Source organism: Cavia porcellus, unplaced genomic scaffold, assembly GCF_034190915.1.
Source record: "Cavia porcellus strain 051 isolate PalLab524CR breed Dunkin Hartley unplaced genomic scaffold, mCavPor4.1 scaffold_7, whole genome shotgun sequence".
NCBI classification, from domain to species: Eukaryota; Metazoa; Chordata; class Mammalia; order Rodentia; family Caviidae; genus Cavia; species Cavia porcellus.
In genome coordinates, this window is record NW_026947490.1 from 28,385,163 (window position 1) to 28,410,729 (window position 25,567).

The 25,567-nt window shown below is 47.0% G+C and overlaps 2 protein-coding genes, 1 long non-coding RNA gene and 1 other non-coding gene across 8 annotated transcripts in view; 1 reads left to right on the forward strand and 3 right to left on the reverse strand.

The window, feature by feature from the left end:
- The window catches only part of Vrk3 (VRK serine/threonine kinase 3), a 37,337-nt gene extending 35,882 nt beyond the window's left edge, over nt 1–1,455 (reverse strand). For 2 of the 4 annotated variants that reach the window (XR_010048680.1, XM_063253168.1), the window contains exon 1: nt 1,203–1,363. The gene's annotated coding sequence lies outside the window, so the exon portion shown is untranslated. Of the gene's footprint in view, nt 1–1,202 lie in introns of all 4 variants that reach the window. The other 2 variants (XM_063253169.1, XM_063253170.1) reach the window with 2 other exon arrangements.
- Nucleotides 1,456–1,514: 59 nt separating this feature from the next.
- On the forward strand, nt 1,515–24,633 carry Znf473 (zinc finger protein 473). 2 transcript variants are annotated; one of them, XM_063253167.1, is made up of 4 exons: nt 1,515–2,135; nt 13,479–13,596; nt 16,191–16,280; nt 20,185–24,633. In XM_063253167.1, the coding sequence occupies exons 2-4, from the start codon at nt 13,485–13,487 to the stop codon at nt 22,512–22,514; spliced, it is 2,532 nt and encodes an 843-aa protein (XP_063109237.1). In that variant the 5' UTR covers nt 1,515–2,135; nt 13,479–13,484; the 3' UTR covers nt 22,515–24,633. The 2 variants fall into 2 exon arrangements, with proteins under 2 accessions (XP_063109237.1, XP_023418948.2); XM_023563180.2 differs by lacking the exon at nt 1,515–2,135 and adding an exon at nt 7,362–7,539.
- LOC106026678 (uncharacterized) overlaps nt 3,682–25,567 on the reverse strand; it is a 34,661-nt gene continuing 12,775 nt past the window's right edge. The window contains exons 2-6 of the long non-coding RNA XR_001200260.3: nt 18,556–18,777; nt 18,246–18,458; nt 15,729–15,894; nt 15,391–15,490; nt 3,682–15,080 (exon numbers count right to left, since the gene is read on the reverse strand). This is a non-coding gene — a long non-coding RNA (uncharacterized LOC106026678). The remainder of the gene's footprint in view (nt 15,081–15,390; nt 15,491–15,728; nt 15,895–18,245; nt 18,459–18,555; nt 18,778–25,567) is intronic.
- LOC111755572 (small nucleolar RNA U13) lies at nt 23,279–23,380 on the reverse strand. The gene has a single exon (XR_002790125.1). It is a non-coding gene; the product is annotated as a small nucleolar RNA U13 (small nucleolar RNA).

Sequence of the window (25,567 nt, forward strand, 5' to 3'; positions counted from 1 at the left end):
TCAGAAGTAACTGTGATGGCTATTTTTTTAAGTGAAATTTAGAAATAAAACTATTGTTTCAAAGGTAAAATTAGCTTCAAAACACCGCTACCCTTATTACTAGTAACTGTTGGACTGTTTTCTGCAAACTGTATTTTACAAAATTTAAACTTCAAAACTATATTAACTTTTATAATTAAACACTGTATTAAATAAACTATATGATAACAACAAAAACAAAAGTAAGTAAGGTACTGTGGACCAGTAACTACTATATAATTTCCTTTTCTTGGGCGGAGGTGGAGGGGGTACCCGGAATCTAACTCAGGATCTTGCGCTTGCCAGGCAGGTGCTGCGCTGCTGTGCTGTAGCGACGGCCCTAACTTACTTTTTACTCTGGCTCTGGCACCTGTAACCATTAGAACACAAACTACCTGGGAGAAATTTTTGTTTTGTACACCAATATAACGAGCTCAGAAACTGTCCCCACAGATAAGTCCCCAGGATGTCGCCATAAGGAGTGCAATCACTGTGTACTGCAAACACATACTAATACAAATAATTTTTTAAAAAAAGAACTGTTGCTATGGGAGCAGGCGCTTTACATGTAGAGTAAGTAGAAGTATCTGCGCAGAGCCTTATCTCCAGTAAGAGCTCGATAAATATGGGTGAAAGAACGCCAGGAGTCTCAGGGTGCTTAAGCCCAATGGCCACGATCATATGGCCAGTTGAGGGCTTAAACCCAAGGCTCCCATTCAAAGGTCAGACTTTATTATTCATTCATCCACTTAGTTTACTTATTCAACAATTATATATTAACATTTGCTATATGTCAACTACTCTGTTCCTCCTGTGTGCAACACACAGCATGGAAAAAAAGCAAGGCTAAAAGCCTGCTCTACCTAAGCATGGAGGGGACAGCGACAGCGACTCAGGATCAGTCCCACCTTTCGCAGAAAAGCAGGGGTGATGTACTCCCAGGACAGGCTTTCAGTTGAATTCTCAGAAGCCCCGCCCATCGCCGATTTAGCCACACCCACCGCCAGGATCTTCTTGGGGGTACTCTACAGCGATCCGTAGCCCGGGTCTCTGGGACCAGGTGCCTCCCTCTCATCGTGATCCCCACCCGCCGGGGCCCCACCTCCCAAAAAAAGAGGTAACGTCACAGGCACCACGACCGAACTGCGCCCAGCGGCCGGGAAGCTTCCATAGCTCCGCCTCACCTTCTCCTCACGTCTGTACTTGAAAAGGGTAGGGGTAGGGTCCTTAGTTTCTGCGGCCGGACCTTACGATCTCCCTCAAAGCTAGGGCTCACCTTCTTAGTTGTCCAGGAGAAACTTCCGCTTGGGCTGGAGGCGCTGCGCGCGCATCCTTCCCCTTGCAATCAGTAGACGCCTGCGCAGGCGCCACTGACTTCCCAACTACCGCTCAGGCCGTACCCATCCGGAACTGCATTTCCCAGACGCCTTCGCGGCAGGCGCAGTCTCCCTCAGTCGGCCCCCGGGAGGGAGTATTTCCTTGTCATTCCTCTCTGGAACTCTGTTACTCCTTCTACTGCGCATGTGCCAGTTTGAAGCCAATCGAGATGAATTATAGGGCACTTCTCTACCAATTAGATTATATTATCCATCCTCAATCCGGCCCCTGATTTTTGCGCGTCCTCTCAGGAATTCCCTGCTTACTCAATCCATTTCCATGGAAACCCTCTGGTTATATCTTTTGAAATGGAAAAGTTTTGGAAAGGCAGGGTAAGGGTGAGGGTGAGGGTACTTTATCAGGGGTAAAAACTGGACTATAAAATTCTGACGCCACCTAGTCCTCTTTCTGTACCCTATTTCCCAGAGTACTCAGCGGGACCTCTTGGGGATGTAGAAGCGGGCGGAGCCGGGAATATAAATAGAGACGCCCGCACAGCCCTCTGGAAAACACAGTCCCGCCCGCTCGGCGTGGCGGAACATAGGTGCAGAAACTCCTGGAAGCTTCGCTGGGACCCGGAAATTGCTGTGAGGAGGCTGGTGCGAGGATTGGGTGTCCTGTTCTTTCGCAGCCCGGAAAACGCGTGTTAAGCTCGAGGACAGCAATCTCGAGTTACGGCGGCGCGGTAGCTCGGGTCGCTGAAAGGCTTGCGGGCTTACCGGCTTGGTACTTAGCGAGAGGTAACAAAGTCTAATGACGCAAGTTGGGCTAATTGGCGTATCACCTTTGCCGGTGGATGTCTTGGTGGAAGCTTGGATTCTTGCCCAGAGACTGGATCTTATTAATGCGGTTTCCAGTCCTTACGGGCATCCCTGAGAGGAGTGATTCTGTTTTTAGTTGAGGAGGTAGAATGAGTTACTGAAGTGTGCAGATTTGGGCAGGATCCTGAGGAAAAAAGATGTTTTCTTACCGCTTCCCACCCCCACTCCCTTTTAGAGGGAGAAGCTCACTTTGTAAATCCCCAGTAGTCTTTTTTTTTTTTTTTTTTTTTTTTTTTTTTTGGTCTTTTTGAGATAGAGTCTTGATTTGTAGTTCAGGCTGACCTTGGACTCACTTTGTAGCCCAAGCTGGTCTCAAACTTAAAATACTTCTGCTTCAGCCTCCCAAGTGCTGGGATTACAGGAGTGCACCACCATGCCCAACTGATAATCTTGAACTCACTATTAAGCCAACTCGCTGCGATCCTCCAGCCTCAGCCTCAGTCCCTGGTACTGGCTTTACAGGTGTGCACTACCATGCCTGGGTAAGAATTAAGAGTTCTCGACATCAAAGTATTTAAATACATTTATTTGAGCGCTTTCTGTCCACCAGGCGCTGTGCCCTTTTCGCATCTTTTTCCTTCACTTCACACCAGCACTGAGAGTCTTGGGTCATATACTTTGCCCTCGGCATCAGGGTCATCCTAGGAATTAGAACTTTTCAGATTTTAAAAAGAACTCAGTGCATATTTCAGAATTAAGGCATCCTCCCCCCACAAGAATCTAGAGTTATTTTTAGTCGTCAAATATTTCTGTGGAAAAGTTGTGAATACAGTGTTCACATGGCCAGGACTAAAGATTGCACGCAGTAGCCTGTAGAGTTCTGATTTCCAGATCCTTTGGTTTTTGAAATTGTAGCCAAGGGACTGTGAATCTGTTCTGTTGTATGGGTAACGCAGTTTGCACATGTGGAAACTGACATTCCAAGAAGATAAATTACCAGACCATAGTCCTGCAATGAAAAGTGATAAGACTCCTAGACCCTAAAACCTCAGGTTTTTGAGCTCCCTAGTTACTCAACTTAAGTCACTTTGACAGACTTGGTGATGGTGGCCTCACCTGAGGATGAAATGGAGACCAAATGTGGCATATCCAAAAGTTGGATGTCTATGGGGTCAAGTGTTTAAGGTAGAGAACCTGCCTGAGTAAGGGCTGAGGAGCACTTGGCTCATCTAGGAGGCCCACATCAAACTCCAGTGAACTCAAAGTTTTTAGGAATGCAGACCCAGTGTTGCTAAATTCTAGGACAGTGATGATAAATCTTTTAGAGCTTTCAATGATAACAAACACCTGGCTTCTGCATGCATGTCATAGGTTTGCCACCATTGTCCTGCATGCTTGAGAAGCCAGGTTAGGTGAGATTTCCCAATTTTAAAGTGTGGAACTCCTTAAAGAATTTTCTTTTATAAAATTCTATATGCTGTCTCGGTTACTTTCATTGCAAGGACAAAATACCCAACATCCAAAATTAAGGAACAGTAGGTTTATTTAGCTCATCCAAAATTAAGGAACAGAAGGTTTATTTAGTTTATTTAGTTTGCAGAGATTTCAGTCCATAATCAGCTGGCTCCAAAGCAGAGTGGCATGGCATAGGGTTAACACTTCAGAGGGACAGAACACAGCAAGAGCAAAGTGGGGGTGGGGAGGAGGAAGCAAGCCTTTTTTTCTTCCCTTATAAATAGACTGTCCCCTCCTAGGGCGACTGTAGCACTCATAATTTCAGTGCCCTCCTTTTGCACAGGATAAGGATGTTTACAAAGTGAGAATCCTGGTCCCCTAAGTCCCTTAGTTAAATTTCTAAACTTTTTAGGTTGACACAACATATCAACCATTACAGTCTACCACTTGTCAACTTGGCAACCAGACACATCTTTAGATAGTCTCCAGATATAAAGATATACTTATTCTTATCATTTTACAGCTTAAATGTTAGAGATTTAACCATATTAAGAACCAATATTAAGTCTGTCAACAGTATATTACATTAGAACCATAACATTTTGTCTTGGTCCCCCAAAGGCTGATGTACATTCATTTATGCAAAAACTATTTAGTCCATCTGCAAGAGTTGCCAAAGTCCTAATAGTTTTAGCATTGCTGGAAAGTCCAAGACTCAAGTCTCCTCTGAGGTTTAAGGCAAACTTTTAGGTGTAAGCCCTTATACAGAAGAAAATAAAGTTAAACACTTCCAACATAAAAAGGCGCAAGATAAACATTTTTATTCCAAAAGTTTCAATGGAGGTAAAAAGGATTGGAACCAAAGCAAGTCCAAAATTCAGCAGGGCACACATTAAGTTCTGTATTTCCATGTCCAGCATCTGAAGCAATCTGTGGAAAATTGTGAGCTCCAAAGGGTTTGAGTGACTCCACCCTATGGCACATTTGGTGGTTGTAGCTCCCACAGTTTCTCTCTGGCCTACTTTGCTCCCTCTTTGCAGTTCCCTTAGGTGATCCATGTTCTTTGCTTTTCCAGACTTCTGGAGTCTTCACTGCATCTTTAGCTTCACTCTCACAGCTTCTCACATTGCCTTCTCAGGGGCACACTACTTTACCTTCTAGGCCTTCTGAAATCAGGGTGGAAGCCTTCTTAAGCCTGAAACTCTTGCATTCTGCTTGCATCTAAAACTAGCACCATGTGGATCATGCCAAGGTCTGCTGCCAACTAGAGCAGTAACTCAGCTTTCCTCTCTCTTGGCTGCAGGAATTAAATGCCTGGTTCACTGGGCATTCTGAATCCAATTCTGAGGAACAGATTTTCTGTACTACTGCCATTCTGGAACATGGTACCTTGCAGCTTTTTCTTCAAGCAAAGTCTTTGACTTTTGCAGCTTTGAGGCTGCAAAGGGTGGAGATTTGCTACTTTTTTTGATGCCATCAGGCCATCTATTTTATTTTCCTGTTCCTTCTCAGCAGTTGAGATTTCCTCAGCTCTATCTTTGTAGCCGACAGATTTATTAGTTTCCTTTCTGGTCAAACTCACAATGTTTTTTTTTTTTTAATTTTATTTTGAAAGTAGTAAAATACAACAGAACAAGGCAGAATAAAGCCAACTGAGACCGTGTAGTGAAATTGGTATAGAACTTCACAGCAGGTTACTGGGATAACAGTAATAGGTATCGCAGTATATTTCGTTATCTTTACAATAGTTGTTCTTTCAATCACATATATCAAAATAAAATGAAATACAGAACATTATAGAATTTATCAAAACAGAATATTGAATAGAGCAATGCCATTAATCAGAATAAAGCAAAACAGTAATAAAAATATTTGCCTTCAAAGAGATGGTAGAAGGAAATCCCCCTTATTTGCTATGGTCAGCCTCCTAAGAGATGTTCAAATTTCTGGTTCCCATTTGCTAATGGGACAGGGGAAGGAAATAGGAGAAGTGGGATGTTTGACTCTAGGCCGGGGACCAGTAGGTTCACTATTGCTTAGCAGGGAGGCAGGCTGGTTGCTTGGTTTCCCAGCGACCTAAGTTCCAACATGTTGTGGATCTCAGAAGACACTGGTGGTTCTCTCCCTGGAGGGGCCATAGTCTGCTACACTGCAGCCACTTACCAGGGAGGTGAGCTGCTTGCTTGGTTTCTCAGGGTCCTAAGTTCCAACATGGCACGGATCTCAGGAGACACTGGTGGTTCTCCCCCTTGGAGGGCCACAGCTGGCCACACCACTGCCGCCTATCACGGAGGGGAGCTCAAACTCACAATGTTTTAAATCATTCTGTTGGGTTATTTGCTGTTGATTCACAACATAAATCTGGCTGAAAGGCCCCAGGAGTATCCGTGCCACAACCTCAATAGTCAACTGCCTTCAAATTTCTTCTGCCATATGAATTAGTCTACTGCCCTTAATCTTAGTCTCAGGTAAAGTGTGGGCCTTTACCTGAGGCAAAATACAGACAAACTTTTGCCGAGTCATAACATAACATCATCTTGAGTCCAGCAGTAGTGTAGTCTTTCCCAATAGAAATCTGTCAAACCTGGTCTTCACTAACAGAATTTCTATCAGCCTTCTGGTCTTCTGAGCTCTGAGCAGAATCTTCCATACAGAACAACCTAAGGCATTTCTGGTACTGCTCTTTTTTTTTTTTTTTTTTTTTTTTTTTTTTTTTTTTTATCGGTACTGGAGATTGAACTCACAACTGCCTGCTTGCAAGGAAGTGCTTATGCCACTGAGCTAAATCCCCAGCCCTGGTACTGCTCTTTCAGGTGACATCTCCAAACTCTTCCCACAAGCCATTCCCAAAGGCTGTTGAACCACATGGTCGGGTACAGTCACAGCAATAATCCCATTCCTGGTAACAAATTTTGTTTCTCTCATTGCCAGGATAAAATACCCTACACCCAAAATTAAGGAAGGAAATATTTAGTTCACAATTTGTGGAGGTTTCAGTCCATAATCAGCTGGCTCTGTGGCATGGCACAGAGGCAACATTCTAAGATGGCAAAAGACAGCAAAAGCAGCAAGTGCAAAAAGGTTTAGCAAGCCTCTTTTCCTCCCTTATATTGTAAGCAGGCTACTTCCCCCAAGGAGGGTGTAGCACCCACAATCTGGGTGCCCTCCTCTAGCACAGGATGAGGATTTTACAGAGTGAGGACTTGATCCCCTGCTGAGTCCCTGAACTTTTCAGGTTGACACATGTATCACCCATAACGTGTCCCCACGTTATGTGAACCAAATTAAACATCTCTCAACTGCCTTATACCTGTCAGTTGAGGTTTTATCTCTATTACATGAGGAACCAAATGGTTCAGTAAATGTTAGCATCTGTTACAGGTCAACTACCTATAAATGTCAATAAATAAAAATCTAGGGAATGCTGAGAATCAAATACATTTTTTCTAAATTTGATAACCAAACCTGACTCTTGGTTCAGACAGAGACACATTCATTTTTTGAACAAATACTTTACAAGAACCTACCATACTGTAAGTACTGTGCTGGTGCTAAAATACAGCAGTGAGCAAAAGCAGAGGCCCCATCAAGGCAACAGACTTTCATTCCTGAATCTCCCAAATGTGTATTCAGTGAGTGCTAAGAGCAGTTGTAAAGTTGCTTTGCAGGCTCTAAAGCAAAACAGAAGTGTGTGGCTATGGTAGTTTCAGTAAATACAGTTATTGTGGTTTCTGCAGGGAGGCTAACGTTGGGACTTGTCTTCCTACTTCTGGATGTTTTGGAGCCTCAGCCAGCATGGATAGGGAGTCAGCTACAGGAGGAATAAAGACGTTCTCACAGCTCCCTTCCTGCAGCTTTTCCAGCCAGGAACATAGAAGAGAAGGAGGAGCTTGAAAGAAGCCAGTGGGCCCAGGCAGCTATGGTGGAGGTGAGTTGAGGGTCCCTCGATCTTAATCAACTACCACCAAAGGAAAACCAGCCTTCCTTTGCCCTAAGTCACCATACCATAGCAGCTCCTGTGTTCGTCAGCTTTTCATGACTGTAACCAAAATCCTGAGAAAAACAATTTGAAAGAAAAAGGATTATTCTGGCTGAATTTTAGAGATTTTACTCTGTGGGTGCTTGTTTCCTTTGCTTAAATGATGGTAGGGAGGGTGTGGTAGAATAGAGCTGCTCACCTGTGGCAGCCTGGAAGCAGAGCAGAAGGGCAAGAGCCAGGGTGGAAGGGGCCAGGCGCCAGCAGTACTCTCCAAAGACACCTCCAGTGACCTGCTTCTCCAGCTGGGCCCCACCGCCTACTGACTCACAGCTGTGCACTCATTAGTGGATTAACCCTCTGATGATCTGGTTACCTCGCCAGGCCTCACCTCTGAACACTGCTGCCCTGGGTATCAAGCCTCCCTGCGTAAGCCCCTGGGAGATACTTCCTATTTAAACTCTGATGGATGCAACCAGTCTTTCAAAGGTGAAACTCTGATTACTATTGTTATCCTGCTTAGTATCCTTCAGGAACTCCTGTTGCTTACAGGGTAATATACAGATTTTTTTGGTCCATTCGTGCATAATCTGCCTTCTGCCCACCCCTCCAGCGTCTTATGCCATTTCTCCAGCTAACCAGTTCTGTCTTATTGGCCTGGTAGAAAATAGTACATTGTACTTTCCAGGCTTGCTGTCTTGGCCTAGGCTATACCCTTTCTAGAATGTCCTACCATTCATCTCTGAGGTGATGTCTTGTGTAGTGCTCAAAACCCACCTTGATCTCCTCCCCTCCCTATGACACAGTCAGCTCGTCCCCCATGCTGGTGCCTTCCTACATGCCTCTACTGCCTCCACTTCAGACAGTTCCACTTAGCTGTGGTTATCCCTGCCCAGATCATTAGTGCCATGACTACATTCTCCTCTGTGACAGGAAATGATTTGGATTCATCTCTGGGTTGCCAGGACCCAGCAGAACCTGAGAATACAGCAAAACTATATGAGGTGTTTGTTGAATGAATGAATGAAAACCTTTCTCTAGCGTGCTCTTCCTTAGTGACCTATTTCAAATGTCTTCCCTTCTAGGAAGCTCCCTTGGTCCCATAGCAACTTCCCTCCCTCCTCTGGCTCACACAGCCCCAGTGCCTCTCTGTTGCAGCTCTAACTATTCATCCTTAATGTCCCTCAGGCAGTGATCTTCTCAAGGCCAGAGACCAGTTCTGACACATGTTCCCAGTACCCACAGTAGGGTTTGGCATATAGGAGAAATGTTTGCCCTGGTTTGTCACTTTCCTTGTATAAAACCCTTCTGTGGCTCCCTTAGTCTTTGCTCCTGTCTTTCTACCTCTCCACACATTTCCCAGGATCTCTGACCAACCCAGTTGCATAGTCACAGCAAAGGGAAACCTGGTGATGTGGCACCTGCTGAAAAAAAATCTTTGCTCATCCCTCTGGACAGGGTATAGATAACAGAAATTTCAGCTACAGGTAAAAGAAATTCTAATGCAAACTAGCCTAAACTGCCAGAAACTAGTTAGTATTTTGGGGAGTCAATCTAAAGGCACAGAAATAATGAGAAAGACAAAGAAGAAAGATCTTCAATGCAGGCACCAAGAGGTACACACACTGAGAATGCAGGAGCTCTCACTGGCAAAGGATTGGGGGTCGCTTATAAAGGTTACCTTTTTAGAGAGGGGTCTGGTTAGTTGACAGTGATGGATTATTGCTACATGTTGGTATGCTCATGTTGGGGACTGGGGAATCCTTGGCACACATGGGAAGGAGAGACAGTATCTGGCTTGGATCAGGAAAAAGTCTGATATAGTGTTCTTTGTGGTTCCTTTGCCCTATTGGACCACGCCATAAGGATGTGACAGATTTATGTGGCTAAAACATCTGTCAACTAGCTGTATGGATCCCATGGTCAGGAGTCGTGAGATGGTGTTGGCTACATCTGCCTGGACGCCCAGGACTCAGTTCATCATCCCTGTTTCTTCAGCCCACTTAGAATTGGCTCCATCCTCAGTGAGCTCCTCCGCTCAAGGTCTCAAACAGGTTCTAAGACTGTGTGCTTCCTTGCCTTATTTAGCAAGTATTTATTGTGTGCCTACTGTGTGGACTTTGTGGTAGAACCTATTGTGGAACTCCTAACCCACGTGGTCCCTGCCCTCATAATAGTCACAGTACTGGTGGTGTAGGGTGACAGTGTATTACTTAGTTCTCTAGGGCTGCTGTAACAAAGGACCACCACTGAGGTGGCTTGATAACACAAATTTGTTGTCTCACAAGTCTTAAAGCTGACAACCCAAGATCAGGGTGTGGGCAGGGCTGGTCTTCTGAGGGCTGTAAGGGAGAATCTGCTCCCTGTCTCCTGGTTTCTGTCGTTTTGCTGGCCATCTTTGCATTCCTTAGATTGTAGATGCATCACCCAGTCCCTGCCTTTAGCTGTCACACAGCTTTTTCCCTATATCTTCGCTTAGTGCTCTCTTTGTGTAAATCCATCTCTGAGTCCACATTTACTTTGTTTTCTTTTTTTGTCTTTTTCCTTATTATCGGTACCGGGGATCGAACTCACGACTGCCTGCTTCCAAGACAGGTGCTTATGCCACTGAGCTAAACCTCCAGCCCCTTACTTTGTTTTCTACTCTTTTTTTTTTGTTTCTTTTTGTTGTTGTTTGTTTTTGAGACTGTCTCAGTACTATGTAGGCTGGCTTTGAACTTACTATGTAGCCCAGGTTACCCTCAAACTCACAGTGATTCTCTTGCTTCAGCCTCCCAAGAAACTAGATCCTCCTGGGTTGGCTATCTACTCCCTTGGCATCAGCCTTTGTATGTCAGTGTTAGTGTCTCGTTGCTGCTGTAACAAATCACCATAAACTTGGTGGCTTAAAAACAATGCATGTTAAAAAAGAAAAAAAAGGAGGGGGGAAGCAATACACGTTTTTTGTCTTAACAGTTCTTGAGTCAAAACCCAGTCAGACATGGTGGCACACACTATGTGCCAGCACTCAGCAGGAGGCTGGGGCGGGAAGATCACCATGAGTTCAAGGCTGACCTGAACTACAAAGGAACAACCTAATTTAGGGCAAACTCTCAACCTGCTATATGTCCAAAACACCAAGCTCATGTTCTCTAAAATTGAAGACTGAATTCTACGAATAACAGAAGTTAAGAGCAGAGGATTTGTTGAAAGGAAGAAAGTTTCTGTCTAAGAGAAACAGAAAGGGGCTCAGATGGGGTTGCCTACCAACCCACTTCTTAAAGGTGTTTTACTGAGCAAAGCCACAAGGTGAGGCAGGTTGAAGGTGGCACAGAATTAAAGTCAACTAATAAGCTCACAAGAATAGTCACTTATGTAATACTGATCCAGTGGGATGACTGTGAGGTGGGACAAAACTGTGGTGAACCAGTAAGATTGCAAGAAGTACAGTCTACTGGGGTAATATTGGTTAAACAGGAATGAAATGAAACAGGAAGCAAGTCACAAAGTGAGCGTACATGGGACAGACAAGGACTTTCCTGGAAGGGTGGGGATAGGAGCTTTGATCCTGCACCTCAGTGATTGATGTCTATTTAGAGTATCAATCGCTGCTCTTCATCCCAAGGCGAAGTAGATGAGTGAGTAGTTCCTATTTCTCTACAAGCCTGAAGCCACAGTTGTCTTCTGCACTGGCCTTTCAAGGGGTCAGCCCTGTCTTAACTTTCTACACAGATCTCTAAATGTCTATCTATAATAATCTTGTCTCAAAAACAAAACAAAGCCCAAAGCCTCAGTCTACTAGGATTAAAGCCAAGATATGGGTCAGGCTCGTTCCTTCTAGAGACTTCAGGAATGAATCTGTTCCTTGCCTCTTCAGCTTTCAGAAGCTACTGCATCCTTGGCTCCTGGCAGCATCAGTCATCTCATCACTGCCCATCTGTAATCCCTTCGCTCTTATATGAGGGTCCCCTCAGGTAATCCAGGATCACTTCCCGAAGTTCCAGGTCACTGTTTGTCATGTGAAGTAACACTCTTGGGTTCCCAGATTAGAATATGAATGTCCTTAGGGGATGGGAACATTGTGTTACAGAGTGTTTCAAGCTCCTTGGTTCCAAACCAAAGTCAACCTACTTCTCCCATGTTGTAGTAAGTGGCAATTCTGCCCTTCCAGTTGCTCAGACTAAAAACTTTGAGGCTTCCTGGACTCCTCTCTGTCCTTCGCACTGTACCTTTTATGTGTCGGGAAATCCTGTTGGTACCATCATTAGTATGTCTGGAATCTCATCACTTGTCAGCACCCCCCAACTCCTGCCACCTCTTCTCACCCAGATGATTGCATTGGGCTTTTTCCTCATCTCCCAACTACTCCCTTCCGAAACCTTATGTCTTTCCACACAGCAGCCAGAAAAGAAGCCTTTCTAGCACATTTATTTAAACAACAAAACACATCCAGAACTTTTTATTGTAAGATAAAGCACAGATGAAGAGGTGTACACAGATCAAATGTATGGCTTACTGATGGAAAACCTGGCCAGTTGTCAGCCTCTTGGTCACCTCCATGGTAGCTGTGATAGAACAGAATACGTCAGTCACATTTCACCAGTGAGCAACGAACTGGCGGTGGGCCCACCCATCGGCAAAGTAGTGGAGCTAAGCCTCAGCCCAGACTAAAGAGAAGTGTTTTTCATCCTTTTGGTGTTGTGTGCTCCAGCATCCACATGGGTGGGGTTCAGGAAGGAGCTGCCCAGCAGCTCATGTTTCACCTAGACACAGGGTGGTGGAGGTAGCTTCCCTGTTTGGTCAGTACTTCTCAAATACTTGAATTTCTTTTCTAAATACCTATTGTCTTGCTTACTTCTCTCTCATTGCTGAGACAAAATACCCAATACCCAGCATAAAGGAAGGAAAGGTTTATTTAGCTCCCAGTCTGTGGAGGTTTCAGGTCATACTCAGCTGGCTCCAAGGCAGGATGACAAGGCTGAAGGACAGCTGTTTACAGTGGTGGAAGACAGCAAAGGCAACAAGAGCAAAAAGGGAGGAGCAGAGTAAGAAGACTGTTTCTGTCCCTTATACTGTATGTAGGCCTCACCTATCCTAGGGTGGTTGTAGCACTCACATCCATAATCCTAACATTGGACCATGAATCAATCACAGATTCTAGAAGCCTGCTTCCATGACCACATGAGGCTTTGGGGGGATATCCAGACACAAACCATATACCTGTCAACCATACCGTTTCAAAATGAAGAAAGTCAGCATCTCCACAAGCTAGACAGCAGACACACACCTTTGGTGACCATGCAGCCTGCAGTGGACCTGGTAACATGGGCTGGGAATTTGCCCACCTAGAAGCAGTAATGATAATGGGGTTTCTTTCTACTCACTGGCATGTGCCTCCTTGAATTCTAATCCTAACAAGCTAGCTTTAAAAACCCCAGGATGTCAGACAAATGTGTATGCAAACTGGGAGTATGGTCAGGTATTCAGTGATGTTAAGGAGTTACTGTTGAATGCTGAAGAATTTGCAGTAGAATTAGGTGTCTCCTGCGTGCTGGGTTCATAGCAATTAATTACATGCTTCTCTCTCCTTGTGTGTATGTTTGAGAATTTCTATAATAATGTAAATTAAAATTTTGAGCCAACACTTACAAGACGACAAGAAATAGATGGATTTTAAGGCCAGACAAACCTGAGTTTAAGTCCTACCTGTATGACACCCTGTCCAATACTCTTGTTTCCTTGCTACAGAATACAAGACTTCCCTGGCTCTGACTTACCAGGGCTTTGGTGAGCCTGAGAACAGGATGCTTTTTGCCAAAGGCTTGGCAAAATGAGACTTAGGTTCTTCGACTGGGTTCTTGGGCTCCCTCCTGCACCACTCCTTTGTGACTTACAGTGTGTTACTCTTTCAGGAATTCATGACCCACAACGTGGCCATCACCTTAGAGGACTGGGAGCAGCTGGAGCTGGACCAGGGGGACCTCTTCTGGGACACAGCACTGGACAACTACCAGGACCTCTTCCTGCTGAGTGAGTGTCACCCAACTGGGTCCCAGTCACTATCTTACTCGGGGTCACCTGTACTCCATCACCCACAAGGTGAAATCACTGCCCAGGCCTGGGTGGGCTGTTCATTGGCTGCCTCTTCCCCCAAGAAGACACTGGCAGCATCTGGAGATGTTTTAAGATAGTAGTCCTGGCAGTGGGGATGCTATTAGCATCTCATGGGTAGTGCCAAGAAGGCTGCCACACCTTGCACAGTGCACGGGCCAGCACCCCACAGTGGAATGACCCATCCCACTGCCAGCAGTGCTAAGGCCAAGAAAACGTGGGCTGAACTGTCAACCCATTACAGCACCTCTCCACCCCCCAACTCCTTTGTAGCTCCATCATGTTTGGACCACTGTTTTAGTTACTTTTTTCTCATTAAGACAAAACACCTGACACAACACCTGACACGCAAAGCAAAGCAAGGGAAAGTTTACTTCTTATAGTTTTGGGGGTTTCAGTCCATACTCATCTGGCTCCAAGGCAGGTGTCTTAGTTACTTTATGCTCGTTGCTGAGACAAAATACCTGATGCCCAAGTTGGGAAAGGAAAGGTTTATTTCTTACAGTTTTTGGAGGTTTCAGTCCACACTCAGTCAGCTCCCAGGCAGGCGTGCATGGCTGGGCCACAGTTCATGGCGGTCGCCAACAGCAAACTCGAACCAGCAAAGAGAAAAACACACCTTCTTCCTGCCATTACATCACATCCTGGCTCCACTCCTATGTGGGTGGAGCACTGACACCATCAATCCAAGCACTATACAATGAACCATCACATATGAACAATGCAAACTCATGAGGCCTGGGGAACACAAACATAAACCATGACAGCAGGGTAGCATGGCGGGGTAGGTGTTCATGGCCACCACAAACAGCAAGACCAAACAGAGCAAAAGAGGGCAAAGCACATCACCTTCCTGCCCTTACACTGTGTGCAGCACACACCACCAATCTGCTAGACAATGAACCAGTCACAAACGCTAGGTTCAGCCATGTCCATGATTGCATGAAGTTTGAGGCGGCCACCTAGCCACAAACCGTAACAACCATTTATCATCATCACTGGAGTGACAGCTTCTTGGGGTGGGGTCCTGTGACCTGGTTAGTTCACTGATTTTTTCCAGGGCCTTCTCTATGGCCCTCAGCAAATGGTTTCTCAGGGAATAGATGGTTGAGTAGCAGAAACTACTTTGTCATCAACCAGGTCTTGTCACTTCATGAGGAGCCTGGATTGTGCCTCTTTTGTGGATCATTCTGAAGTGAGGCTCAGAGAAGGGAATAGCTTCCCAGCTGCATCAGAGTCCCCGGCCCTGTTACCCCTGGCGGGGTAGGCGGACCTACCTTATCCACCATTTTGTGCAGCAGCCTCATGAAGCAAGCAGCGGCCCTGGGCTGAGTGTGGATCAGTGTAGGGCCACGACCTCAGCCCTCCAGCTCCCATCTCCTTCCCTTATCTCCTCATCTCCCCTGCTCAAGTTGCACATGGGAAGAGAAACACAAGAGAAATGTATTCCAAAGATGAAAAAATAGAAGATGTCTTGTTGTGGTGTCTCTCATTTGCTGCTTTTTTGTCACACTGTAGCAGTTTTTCTCCAGCCTATAGCCAGATGTGCCTCCAGGTGGAAGGAGCTGGGGGAGGAGGGCAGCAGGGTTTTCAGTAATAAATTCATTGGGTTGGGGATTTAGCTCAGCAGCATAAGCCTTGTGAGCAGGCAGTCGTGAGTTCGATCCCCAGTACCAATCAAAAAATAATAATAATAATAATAAATTCATTTACCTCGGCTGGTTCGAGTGCAGTGGTATTTACTACTAATTGATCACAACCAGTTGCAGATTTCTTTGTTCCTTCTCCACTCCCACTGCTTCACTTGACTAGCCTAAAAAAAAAAAAGTAAAAAAAATTCATTTACTAAGCAGTGTTAGTCTCCTGTTGCTGCTGTTACAAATCCTGCAGACACAGTGGCTTCAACAGCGCTGCTCACCATGTTGCAGCTCTGCAGAAGTTTGACGTGGGTCTAACTGGGCAGGAACCGAGGCCCCAGCAGCCAAGCTGTGCTCCTCCTAGGGCTCTAGGGGAGGCGCTCACCCTGTGCTGTCCCAGTACCTATGGGCTACCTGTGTTCAAGATACATCCTCTTCATCTTCAGAGCCACCAATGGCCTTTTCTGCATGTGCTGTGTGGAGATTATGGCTCTCCGCTCCCTTCCTCAGGAGGTATTTGAAGAGCAGTGCTCAGGTCCTCTCAGGCTCTGGGTCCTGCATAGGCCTTGGCTGTGTGGTCCTGGGTAAAGGCATTGCACATAAGTGGCTGAGTGCATGCCTCTCCACTGGGCAAGCTGCCCAGCCTCGAGAGCTGCCACATGTTCAGCCCCAGCTATCACAGCTCTCATCACCTGGATGGGGACTGACTAGGTGCCTCTTCTCCACTGCACCGGGCCCCCTAAGTCTCAGAGGTGTCCTGGCAGGTGACCGTGGAGTCTTCTGGTGCAGCATCTGACCCCCAGGAGCTGTGCATAGTGTGAAGCATCTAGGTGACCTTTCTCATTATGGCTAATGACAATGCCACTCTCTCTGCAGACCCCCCAAGGCCCAGCCCAACCTCCCATCCCAATGGTGAAGAAGAGGCAGAGGCCCTGGTGGGAGGAAGCCCAGAAGCTGCAGACCATGGTGAGCAGAAGGAAGAAGCCCTTGGTCACGGCCAGGTCCCAGTGTCTGCTTCATTCTGCCACCCATTGCCTTCTACCCTTCATCCTGGGAGTAGGGACTCTGCCAGGTCCACTCCTCCCACTGCCGCTTCCACCTGCATTCTTGCCCTCCAGACTTACTGACCGGCACAGCCCCCCAATGAGACAGAGGACGTTCTTGTTGGTAACAGGAACTGCCGCTTTATTGCCGCGCGCTCTGGCTTATATATTCGGCCGTGACCAATCACATATCGCCACGGAGTCAGCACGGGGTGAGCACGGAGTGTGCACGGGGAGGCTAGTTAGGAGAGGGACATAGCGCATTGCGGAAGCTGACGTGGTTCTTAGTCCCGGGCGGGGTATAGTATGTTGAGCACCTGCGCCCAACATCTCCCCCTTTCTTTATAACTGACACAGGGTCTCCAGGGGTCGGTGCCCCTCGTGAGGTGTCACGCTGCAGTCATGACAGTGCCTCACTACTCGTTGGTGCTCTTTTGGAGGGGGCAGGAATATTGTTTTATGAGCCCAACCTGCATGCTCATGGAGACCGGGGTGTCTCCTGGCCAAGGACGACACCCCCTGCGATGCTTTGCTCCACACCTGCGTCACAGCATGGCGAGCCATGCTGCCGGGCTTTGACCGGATTCCACGGCCAGCAATGCTTGTTTGATAATTACTTTGTCCCTATTTCTTTGTCTGCGAATCCGACAGAGCAGAAGTAGACTGCTGAATGTGGCAAGTGTAGCCATGGTAGCCAGAGCCCCTATTCCTGCCCAAATCTCTTTTATTGCACATGAGCTGGATCACAGGAAACTCGTCTGGGTCTGCCATAACTGGAATCGGTACGAACTGGGGTACCTGCATAACAACAGCTGAAAGTGTACTGTTATCCCAACATTGTGACACATCACAGGTTGCAGTGGAGCAATTTAGAAAAATCATATTTGTGGTGGCTTCAAACAACAGAAAAAGGATTCCCTGATAGGGCCCGAGATCTCTAACACTTGCAGGGCATTGACGACATAATGTGAGTCTGAGAGTAGGTTAAAGGGTTGTGGGTATTGCTTAAAGACCTCTATAATGATCTTCAATTCTGTTAATTGAGGTTGATCAGGTGTAAATAGTTACCAATTCTGTTAATTGAGGTTGATCAGGTACAAATAGTTACCAATTCTGTTAATTGAGGTTGATCAGGTACAAACAGTTATCAATTCTGTTAATTGAGTTCACCTGACTTTGGGTGTCTAACTTCCTCCTTTCCGGCGGCCGCTGCATCCGCCATTTTGTGTGCCTCTTCCTCCTCTTCACTATATGACGAGTCCTCACTCTCTGAGTCAGGGACAGCCGCCTCACCTGCGACACTGGGCTCACGAGATTGCTCGCGGGAAGATTCTGTCTGATGGTGGCTGAGTGCCATGGCGCCTGTCCTTATATGGTCACGACATGTAGCATCTGTGAGGCAACTCCTCACTATCGCCCAAAGAGGTCTAACTCTGTCAGTTGGGGTTTTATTTTTATTTTTATTTTTATTTTTTTTTTTTTTCGGTACCGGGGACCGAACTCACAACACCTGCTTGCAAGGCAGGTACTTATGCTGCTGAGCTAAATCCCCAGCCCCTTTTCTCTCAGTAAGTCTCTCAAAGCAATTAACAGCGGCTGACTGGCAGTGTTACCCATCTTAAGATAAATTTCTCTTTAGGGGACAGCTTAATCCCCGCACCCCTTCACAGCGCCCCCGTAGCCTGCTTTTTTACAGCTCCCGAAACTCTCTTTACGAGTTCCTCAATTCCTCATAGCCTGCCTTTTTACGGCTCCTGGAACTCTCTTTACGAGTTCCTCAATCCCTTGCGACACGTCCGCCCAAGGTTGCCCGATAGCCCCGCTATCTGGCGCTGTAGCCCCCCTACCCGCTGTGTAGCCCCCGCTACCAGCGTTTTGGCAGTTTTACCTGTTAACGTCTCTGTTCCATCGGAGAGAGAGGGGTTCCCCGTACGGGCCACCAGTTGACCAGCGCAGCTCCCCAATGAGACAGAGGATGTTCTTGTTGGTAACAGGAACTGCCGCTTTATTGCCGCACGCTCTGGCTTATATATTCGGCCGTGACCAATCACATATCGCCACGGAGTCAGCACGGGGCGAGCACGGAGTGTGCACGGGGAGGCTAGTTAGGAGAGGGACATAGCGCATTGCGGAAGCTGACGTGGTTCTTAGTCCCGGGCGGGGTATAGTATGTTGAGCACCTGCGCCCAACAACTTACCAAGGGAAGACCTTCCATACTGTCCAGCTCCTGCCGTGTGCCTTTTGCATAGTCCATCCTTGCTTCCTGTGCCCGACGCAGCAGATGGGCAGCTGTGTTAGGACTGTAGGCAGCCTGAATGCTGTCAGCAGTGTCTGCTCTGCTGTCTCTCAGGCCAGAGTTCTTGTGGGTCGTCAGCTAGGCCAGAACCATCCCTGCAGTGTTACCCTGGTGGCAGCATCCCTGGTGAAGAAAGCAGAGGCAGCTGCCTTGCCTGGGTGTGGGAGGCTTCTCTGTCTCCACTGGTTCAGCACCCCGAGAAGGAGGGTGACGCTCACCCGGCCAGCCTCTAGCCCTGCTCTTGCTCACCACCTGATCACAGGACTAAGAGCCCTCTACAGCCTCATGTTCGGCACCAGCATTTCGTGAGGGGCACAGACCCACATGCAAACGCATGCTCCCTAACCTCTGATCCTGATTTCTGTTTCTGCCATATCAGTCTATAGACTGTTTCTGAGCACAGGCAGCCGTCCTTTTACCAGCAACCATATATATACACACACACACACAAAGCGTTCCTCAATAGTATATTCATATAATCCGCCTCTAACAGTGGCCAGCATGCTGGATTACCATCATTTCCTACAGCAGCATGCTTTGTCCAGGAGTAGACCCAGACGATGCATCCTTGTGTCCATACCATGCAAGCTTATGAGAGGGGACTGCTGATGCACTCCATGTACAGGGAACATTGTGACCAAAAGTGTAGGGCAGAGAAGACCCAGATGCCCAGGAAACAAAAGCAGCAGCAGGTGTGACAGTGCAAGACAAGAAGGGTGGTTTGGAAGGCTTTGGTTTCCAGGCTAGGGTGCTAAGCGTTCTCCTGGTGGGTAAGGAACCCTGGAACTGCAGAAGAACCTGGGCATGGTGGCACACACCCAGCACTCTTGGGAGGGTGAGGCAGGAAGATCACAAGTTCAAGCCCAGCCTGCACAAAGAAGTGAGACCCTATCTCAAAGTAAAAGCCAGAAGGGCTGGGGTTGTATCTTGTTGTCAGTTCTGCATTGAATTCCCCAGTACAGAGAGAGGGAAGGGGAAGAAGAAGGAAGAAACTTGGAAGCAGGTGATGCTGGTCTAAGGTGGAAAAGAGGAGAGGAGGAGACGAGGTATGGAGAGGAGTGGGTGCAACTCCCGCTCAGTGAAGGAGTCCGGAGAGCATGTGACCTGCAGATGGGAGGGTGGGTCGGCTCAGAGCAGGTCTTGCCCTGCTGACTTTTCAGCTGTGGAATGGGAGCTCACCAGCTGGTCGGGCTGCTTGATGCTCAGCTGTATTTCAGAGAGTACTCAGTAAAACACAATCCACACAGCTGGTTTGCCACATCCTGATCTACCTCACTAGCAGTAAGTGAGTGTGGGGTGTGGCTGAGGTTCCCCCTCCTCACTGAGTCTTTTCAGTTTCCCTTCTCCCCTCTTAACACTTCTTACAACGAGCTCTCTTTGCTGTGATGTCAGTTCCAGATGAGACACCACTTGTGACTTCTTTGTCTTCGTCCCCTTAGTATCTCCCATCTCTCTCTTGTCTGTGTTCTCGGCCCACAGCTCTGATCTTTCTCTCTGGAGAAAAGAGACATTTGTACTTTTCTCTTTCAGGCATGCCAGAGACCAGGAACCCACCTCTGAAGTGGAATGTCTTGGAAAAAGGACTCTCCCAAGGAATTATGGAGGTCTTCTGCAAGGATGACCCTGGGAACTCCAGCTTTGAAGTCTGTCTAGATGAGAGCTGGTTGGACAGTCTGCTGGGAGGTCCAGAAAGTGTTCTGAAATCTGATGTCACCAGTAAGGACAGTACCATAGAATGCATGGGTCACGAATTGAAAAGCCACCTGAATCCTTGCCTCCTTTCCTCAGGAGAAGAGTCTGTGATGCATATTACTGAAGAGAGTCTCACTCCAGCTAAGGCAGGGGAATATGGGAGTGACTTTGCCTGCAGCCCAGAGCACAGGCAGCTGTATAAATGCAGTGAGTGTAAGGAGAGCTTCAGCCAGGGTTACCACCTTATTCAGCACTGGATTACCCACATGAGCGAAGAGCCATCTGCACAGCATGAGGACCGGAGCGGTTTAAGCCTGACTTCTTACTTGACTGTGTGTCCTGGGACTCCCAGAGGCTACCGATCCTACGTGTGTAAGGAATGTGGGAAGACTTTTAGTCAAAATACGTACCTCCAGCAGCATCAAAAAAGTCACAGTAGAGAAAAACAGTCTAAGAGTCATCGTGGACAGCCTGTTAAGTGTCAGAAAGCTCCTAGAATTCCTAAGTCTTACAAATGTAGCAAGTGTGACCTGACTTTCACCCAGGCCCTTCATCTTATTAGGCACCAGAAAACCCACACTCAAACATGCTACGAATGTGCCATTTGCCAGGCAGTTTTCACCTTGAGGAAGCATTTCAGCCAACATTGGAAAACTCATACTGCAAAAACTGCCTTTGAGTGTGAGGAGTGTGGGAAGACCTTCAGGCAGAGATTGTCATTCGTCAAACACCAGGCTGGTCACACCGGGGAGAAGCCTTTCAAGTGTGATGAATGTGGGAAAGTCTTCAGCCACACCTCCACCCTGAAGATCCACCAGAGAGTTCACAGCAGAGAGAGACCTTACAAATGCAGTGAGTGTGCGAAAGCCTTCTCCCGGAAAAGTCACCTTCATGAACACCAGCAGGTTCACACAGGCAGCAGACCCCACAAGTGTCAGGCATGTGTCCGGAGTTTCAGCCGACCCTCACACCTGGTTAGACACCAGGCCTCTCATGCCACCAACAGGCTCTTTGCCTGTAGCACATGCAAGCAGACCTTCAGTAATAAAGAATACCTGGTGCAGCACCAGAAAACCCACGCCATTGAAGCTCCCTATAAGTGTCCAGAGTGTGAAGAACACTTTGTTTGCAGCTCAACCCTGAATTGCCACTTGAGTGTCCATGCCAAAGAAAAGCAAAGATTCGATGCAAGCAAGAAAGTTTTGGACCAGAACACAGGACAGAGAAAACATCCAAGGCCTGATGAGAAATCCTTTAAGTGCGACAAATGTGGAAAAGCATTTAATCGTAACAGGTACCTCACTCAGCATAAGAAGACTCACAGCAGGGTGAAGCTTTTTGAGTACAACCAGTATGGAAAAGCTTTTGGCCAGAGCGTGCAGCTGCTCTGCCAACAGAGAGTGCGCTCTGCGGTGAGGCCCCAAGAACGTGCTGAGGATGGGAAAGTTGTCCCCAGAACCTCCTTCACCGGACATCAGCCTCCTCAAGACAACCACCCCTTTAAATGTAATGAATGTGGCGAGATCTTCTGCCAAAGCACTCACCTCTCAGAACATCAGTTAATTCACACTAGAGAGAAGCCCTTTAAGTGTGATGAGTGTGACCAAGCCTTCACACAGAGTAACCACCTTGTTCAGCACCAGAGAGTACATGCCACAAAGAAGCAGTTTTTGTGTAGCGAGTGTGGGAAAATGTTCCATCAGAGTTCATGCCTTTCTAAGCACCAGAGAACTCACACAGGAGAGAAGCCCTTTGAATGTAGTGACTGTGGGAAAGCCTTTGGTCTGAATGCTGAACTCATCCGACACCAGAGAGTTCACACAGGGGAGAAGCCTTATCTTTGTCAGGAGTGCGGGAAAGCCTTCAGCCAGAGCTCATGCCTTTCTGTTCACCAGAGGGTTCACACTGGGGAGAAGCCCTACATGTGTAACAAATGTGGGAAAGCCTTCAGCCAGCGAGCTAATCTAACTCAGCATGAGAGAATTCACACTGGGGAGAAGCCTTATGCCTGTGATGTGTGTGGCAAGGCCTTTGGCCTAAGGGCCCATCTCAATCAACACCAGAGAAGTCACACCCAGGAGAAACCGTACCAGTGTCAACATTGTCAGAAAGCTTTTAAGTCCTTTTCTGCCCTCATCAGACACCAACGACTTCACACTCAAAAATAATGGGTAGCAATACTGTTCATAGCCAATAGGGGCATAACAGTTAACAGACATCCAGACATTCTTCTAAGCTCAGGTTTGAAGCCAACAGCACATTGCAAGCTTCCTCTCCTCCAGATTAGTAAGTCTCTTTATTAATAAAGATAGATTAGAAAGCTTACACACAAGAGTTTTATTAAAACACAAAAATTGAGAAGCAGTGTTACATTGGGATTCAGAAATAGACTCTGGAGCCAGCCTTTTTGAGGTATATGCCACCTGTCATCCTCTGCCCTAAGTTACATTGGGAAAGTCCTAAATGTCTCAGAGCCTCGGTGTCTTAAAATCTGTAAAAATGAGGGGCCAGGGATATAGCTCAACAGCACAAGTGCCTGCCTGGCAAGTCTAAGGTCTTGAGTTCAACTGCTGATACCAAAAAAAAAAAAGGCTGAGGCAGGAGGATCACCTCAAGTTTGAGGCCAGCCTGAAACACGTTGTGAAACCTTGCCTCAAATAAGACCAAAAAAAAAAAAAAAAACTGTAAAATGAGTGTCATAGTTGCCTACCTCAGTGCTATTGTAAAAGTTGAATAAGTAAGTGTTAGAGCTAATGCCTAGCACATAATAAGCACTCACCTACTGTCAGCTATGTATACATGTGGGTTATATTCTTTTATATTAAAAGAACTAATAACGTGTTAGCTACATTTGATGTTCTCTGTGCATAGCTTTTAAGTTTTTTTAAGTTTTCGTTAAGCACTTTGTACCCCAGCCCTTCCTTTTTTTCCACGTCAGATGGGTAATGTGCCGATGTCATAACAAGGTTCAAAGGAGGCACATGTCATACATGGAGCATGAACACCCGATCATCACGCTTATGAACCTGAGGATCTCCCCAGCCCTTTTTTATATTTATTTATTTATTTATTTGGTTTTAGACAGAGTATTGGTAAACTTCTAATTTACCCAGGTTGGGCTTGAACTCACACTCTCATGCCTTAGCCTTCTAGGGTGCTGGGATTATGGGCCTGTGCCAACTTGCTCTTATCATGTTTGGTTTTTTCCTTTTATCTCTGCTCTATTCTTGACAGTTCCATGTAAAGCCACGAAGAAAATGGAAAGGTCTCATCTCAAAAGGCTAAAGCTTTTTGTTGACTTCACAGATCCCTCTCACAGAAGATTCCCCTTCCTTGTTCATGTGCCACATTGCATACCACTCTGCCACAGCCATTGGTTAAACCAAGTCTGTCCAGGGAAGTTAACAGTAATGCAAATGGCGATATTGATGCGTGGATTCTGCTAACTTGGAGGCAGTTAAGAAAGTAATATTGGATGGTGCCACGTGAAACACAAAGTATGCTAAAGACCTACTTGGTGAAGATTGGTGCATGGGAGTGATTGTAGAATTGTTCACAATTTATCCAGTGTAAACAATTTGGTGGGCTCCAGGAGAAGGAATACTAATGACTAATGTCGCTGAAACTTCTGGCAACAGGAAGGGAAGTGACTGGTTTTCATAGAGGATCACTGTCAGTTGCCAATTAGCATCTTTCAAATGCCACATTTCCCTCTCCAGAAAGATCTGGAACCACCAAGAATCGCTGGCGAGCCCCACAAGGAGAGAATCTTTCCCATCAGAGCCCTGGGTTCACCTTGCTCAGACCTATTTCATCAGCTGACACCATGTCGAGCCACATGACCAGCCTCAAACTTCTCTGGGCTTTCGTGGCACAGTCACATTCACTGAAGCAACAATCTTACGAAAACGCTGGATCTGGACACTTTACTGTGTTCTGTATTTGAGGTACTTTAATTTTTGGACTCTGATCCTCTGGTTGCTTTGAGTTCTACTGCTTATAGTTGAGAATGTGCAGTGTGCTCCATGGGCCGTGCCACAGGGCTGAGCCTTCTGGTTTTCAAATGCTGACACAGGAAGGGTGTCTGCAGGACAGACACAGTTGATGGAAAGTGTATCCAACAGAGTTTTGACACCAGTGATAGACAGCAGACTTCCTGAAGAAGTTGGCGGCCTTTGTGGGGAGTCCTTGGTTTCATTACCTGTTTTGCAGGTGGCCAGTGTAGACATGTCTGCCATGTGTATATGTCAGCTGGTTCTCTGATTAAAGTTTTGAATCTTTAAAGAATGTTGGTTGCTTCTCTCCTAGTGCCACACATCTGGCCAGCAGCAGGGCACGCATAGCCCCTGGCTGCCAGTGGGGAGGACAGGCTGGGAAGTGAAGCTTACAGTACCCCAGCTGCAAGTCAGGAGAAGAGGGAAGCTATAAAGTGCAGAGACAGCCTGCGTAGGCCCCTGTGAGGAGGGGCTGGACTTGGCAGCTCATAAACCACAGGAGAGTTTTACAGCTCTGACAGCAGAAGGCCAGGATCCAGTTCCTGTCCAATTCAGTGTCTAGCAAGGGCCTTTCCAGGTTCATAGCTTGCACCTTCCTGCTGTGTCCTCCTAGGGTAGTTGGCCCAGGGAGCTCGCTGAGTTCTCTAATTGGTGCACTAATTCCATTCATGAGGATTCTCCGCCCCGAAGGCCTCATAACCAGTCACCAGGAATTAAGTTTCAAATATATTTGGGGCAAATGCGCTCAAACTGCAGCCAGCCATGAGGTGACGATGTGAAATGAGTGTTCAAGTCTGAGAAAGTCACTTGCAGCAGAGATCCAGGAGTGATGAAGCTCTGGGGATGGCTGCAGAGATGTGGGCAGCCCAGGGAAGGGCATGAGGGCCTGGGGCACTTGAGGAGAAGCAGGGAGCCCCAAGTGGGCTAAGTTTGAATGAACAGTATGGGGGTTTGAGGCCTTGCAGGCCCCACACAGCATCTGAAGGGTTTTAGCATTTCCTAGAGGAATGTGGGGTGCTGCTGGAGAGCTTTGGGCAGAAGTGATGACTCCTGGTGGGTTGAGAGGACTGAAGTGGGTAGAGACAGAACGGGTGGTGGTGGTGGTGGGCGGATCGTAGGGTGAAGAGTGGTCAGTGTGTGAGGGAATGTGTGGTGGTGGTAGGAGAGGATGAGATGTTCTTTCTGTTTGGGTGGCCAAATTGATGGGAAATAAACCAGTAACCCGC

Coding starts and splice junctions, on each gene's coding strand:
- Znf473 (XM_023563180.2), top strand. Junction 13,597..16,190: donor CCAGGACCTCTTCCTGCTGA/GTGAGTGTCACC, acceptor CTCTCTCTGCAG/ACCCCCCAAGGCCCAGCCCA. Junction 16,281..20,184: donor CCCAGAAGCTGCAGACCATG/GTGAGCAGAAGG, acceptor TTTCTCTTTCAG/GCATGCCAGAGACCAGGAAC.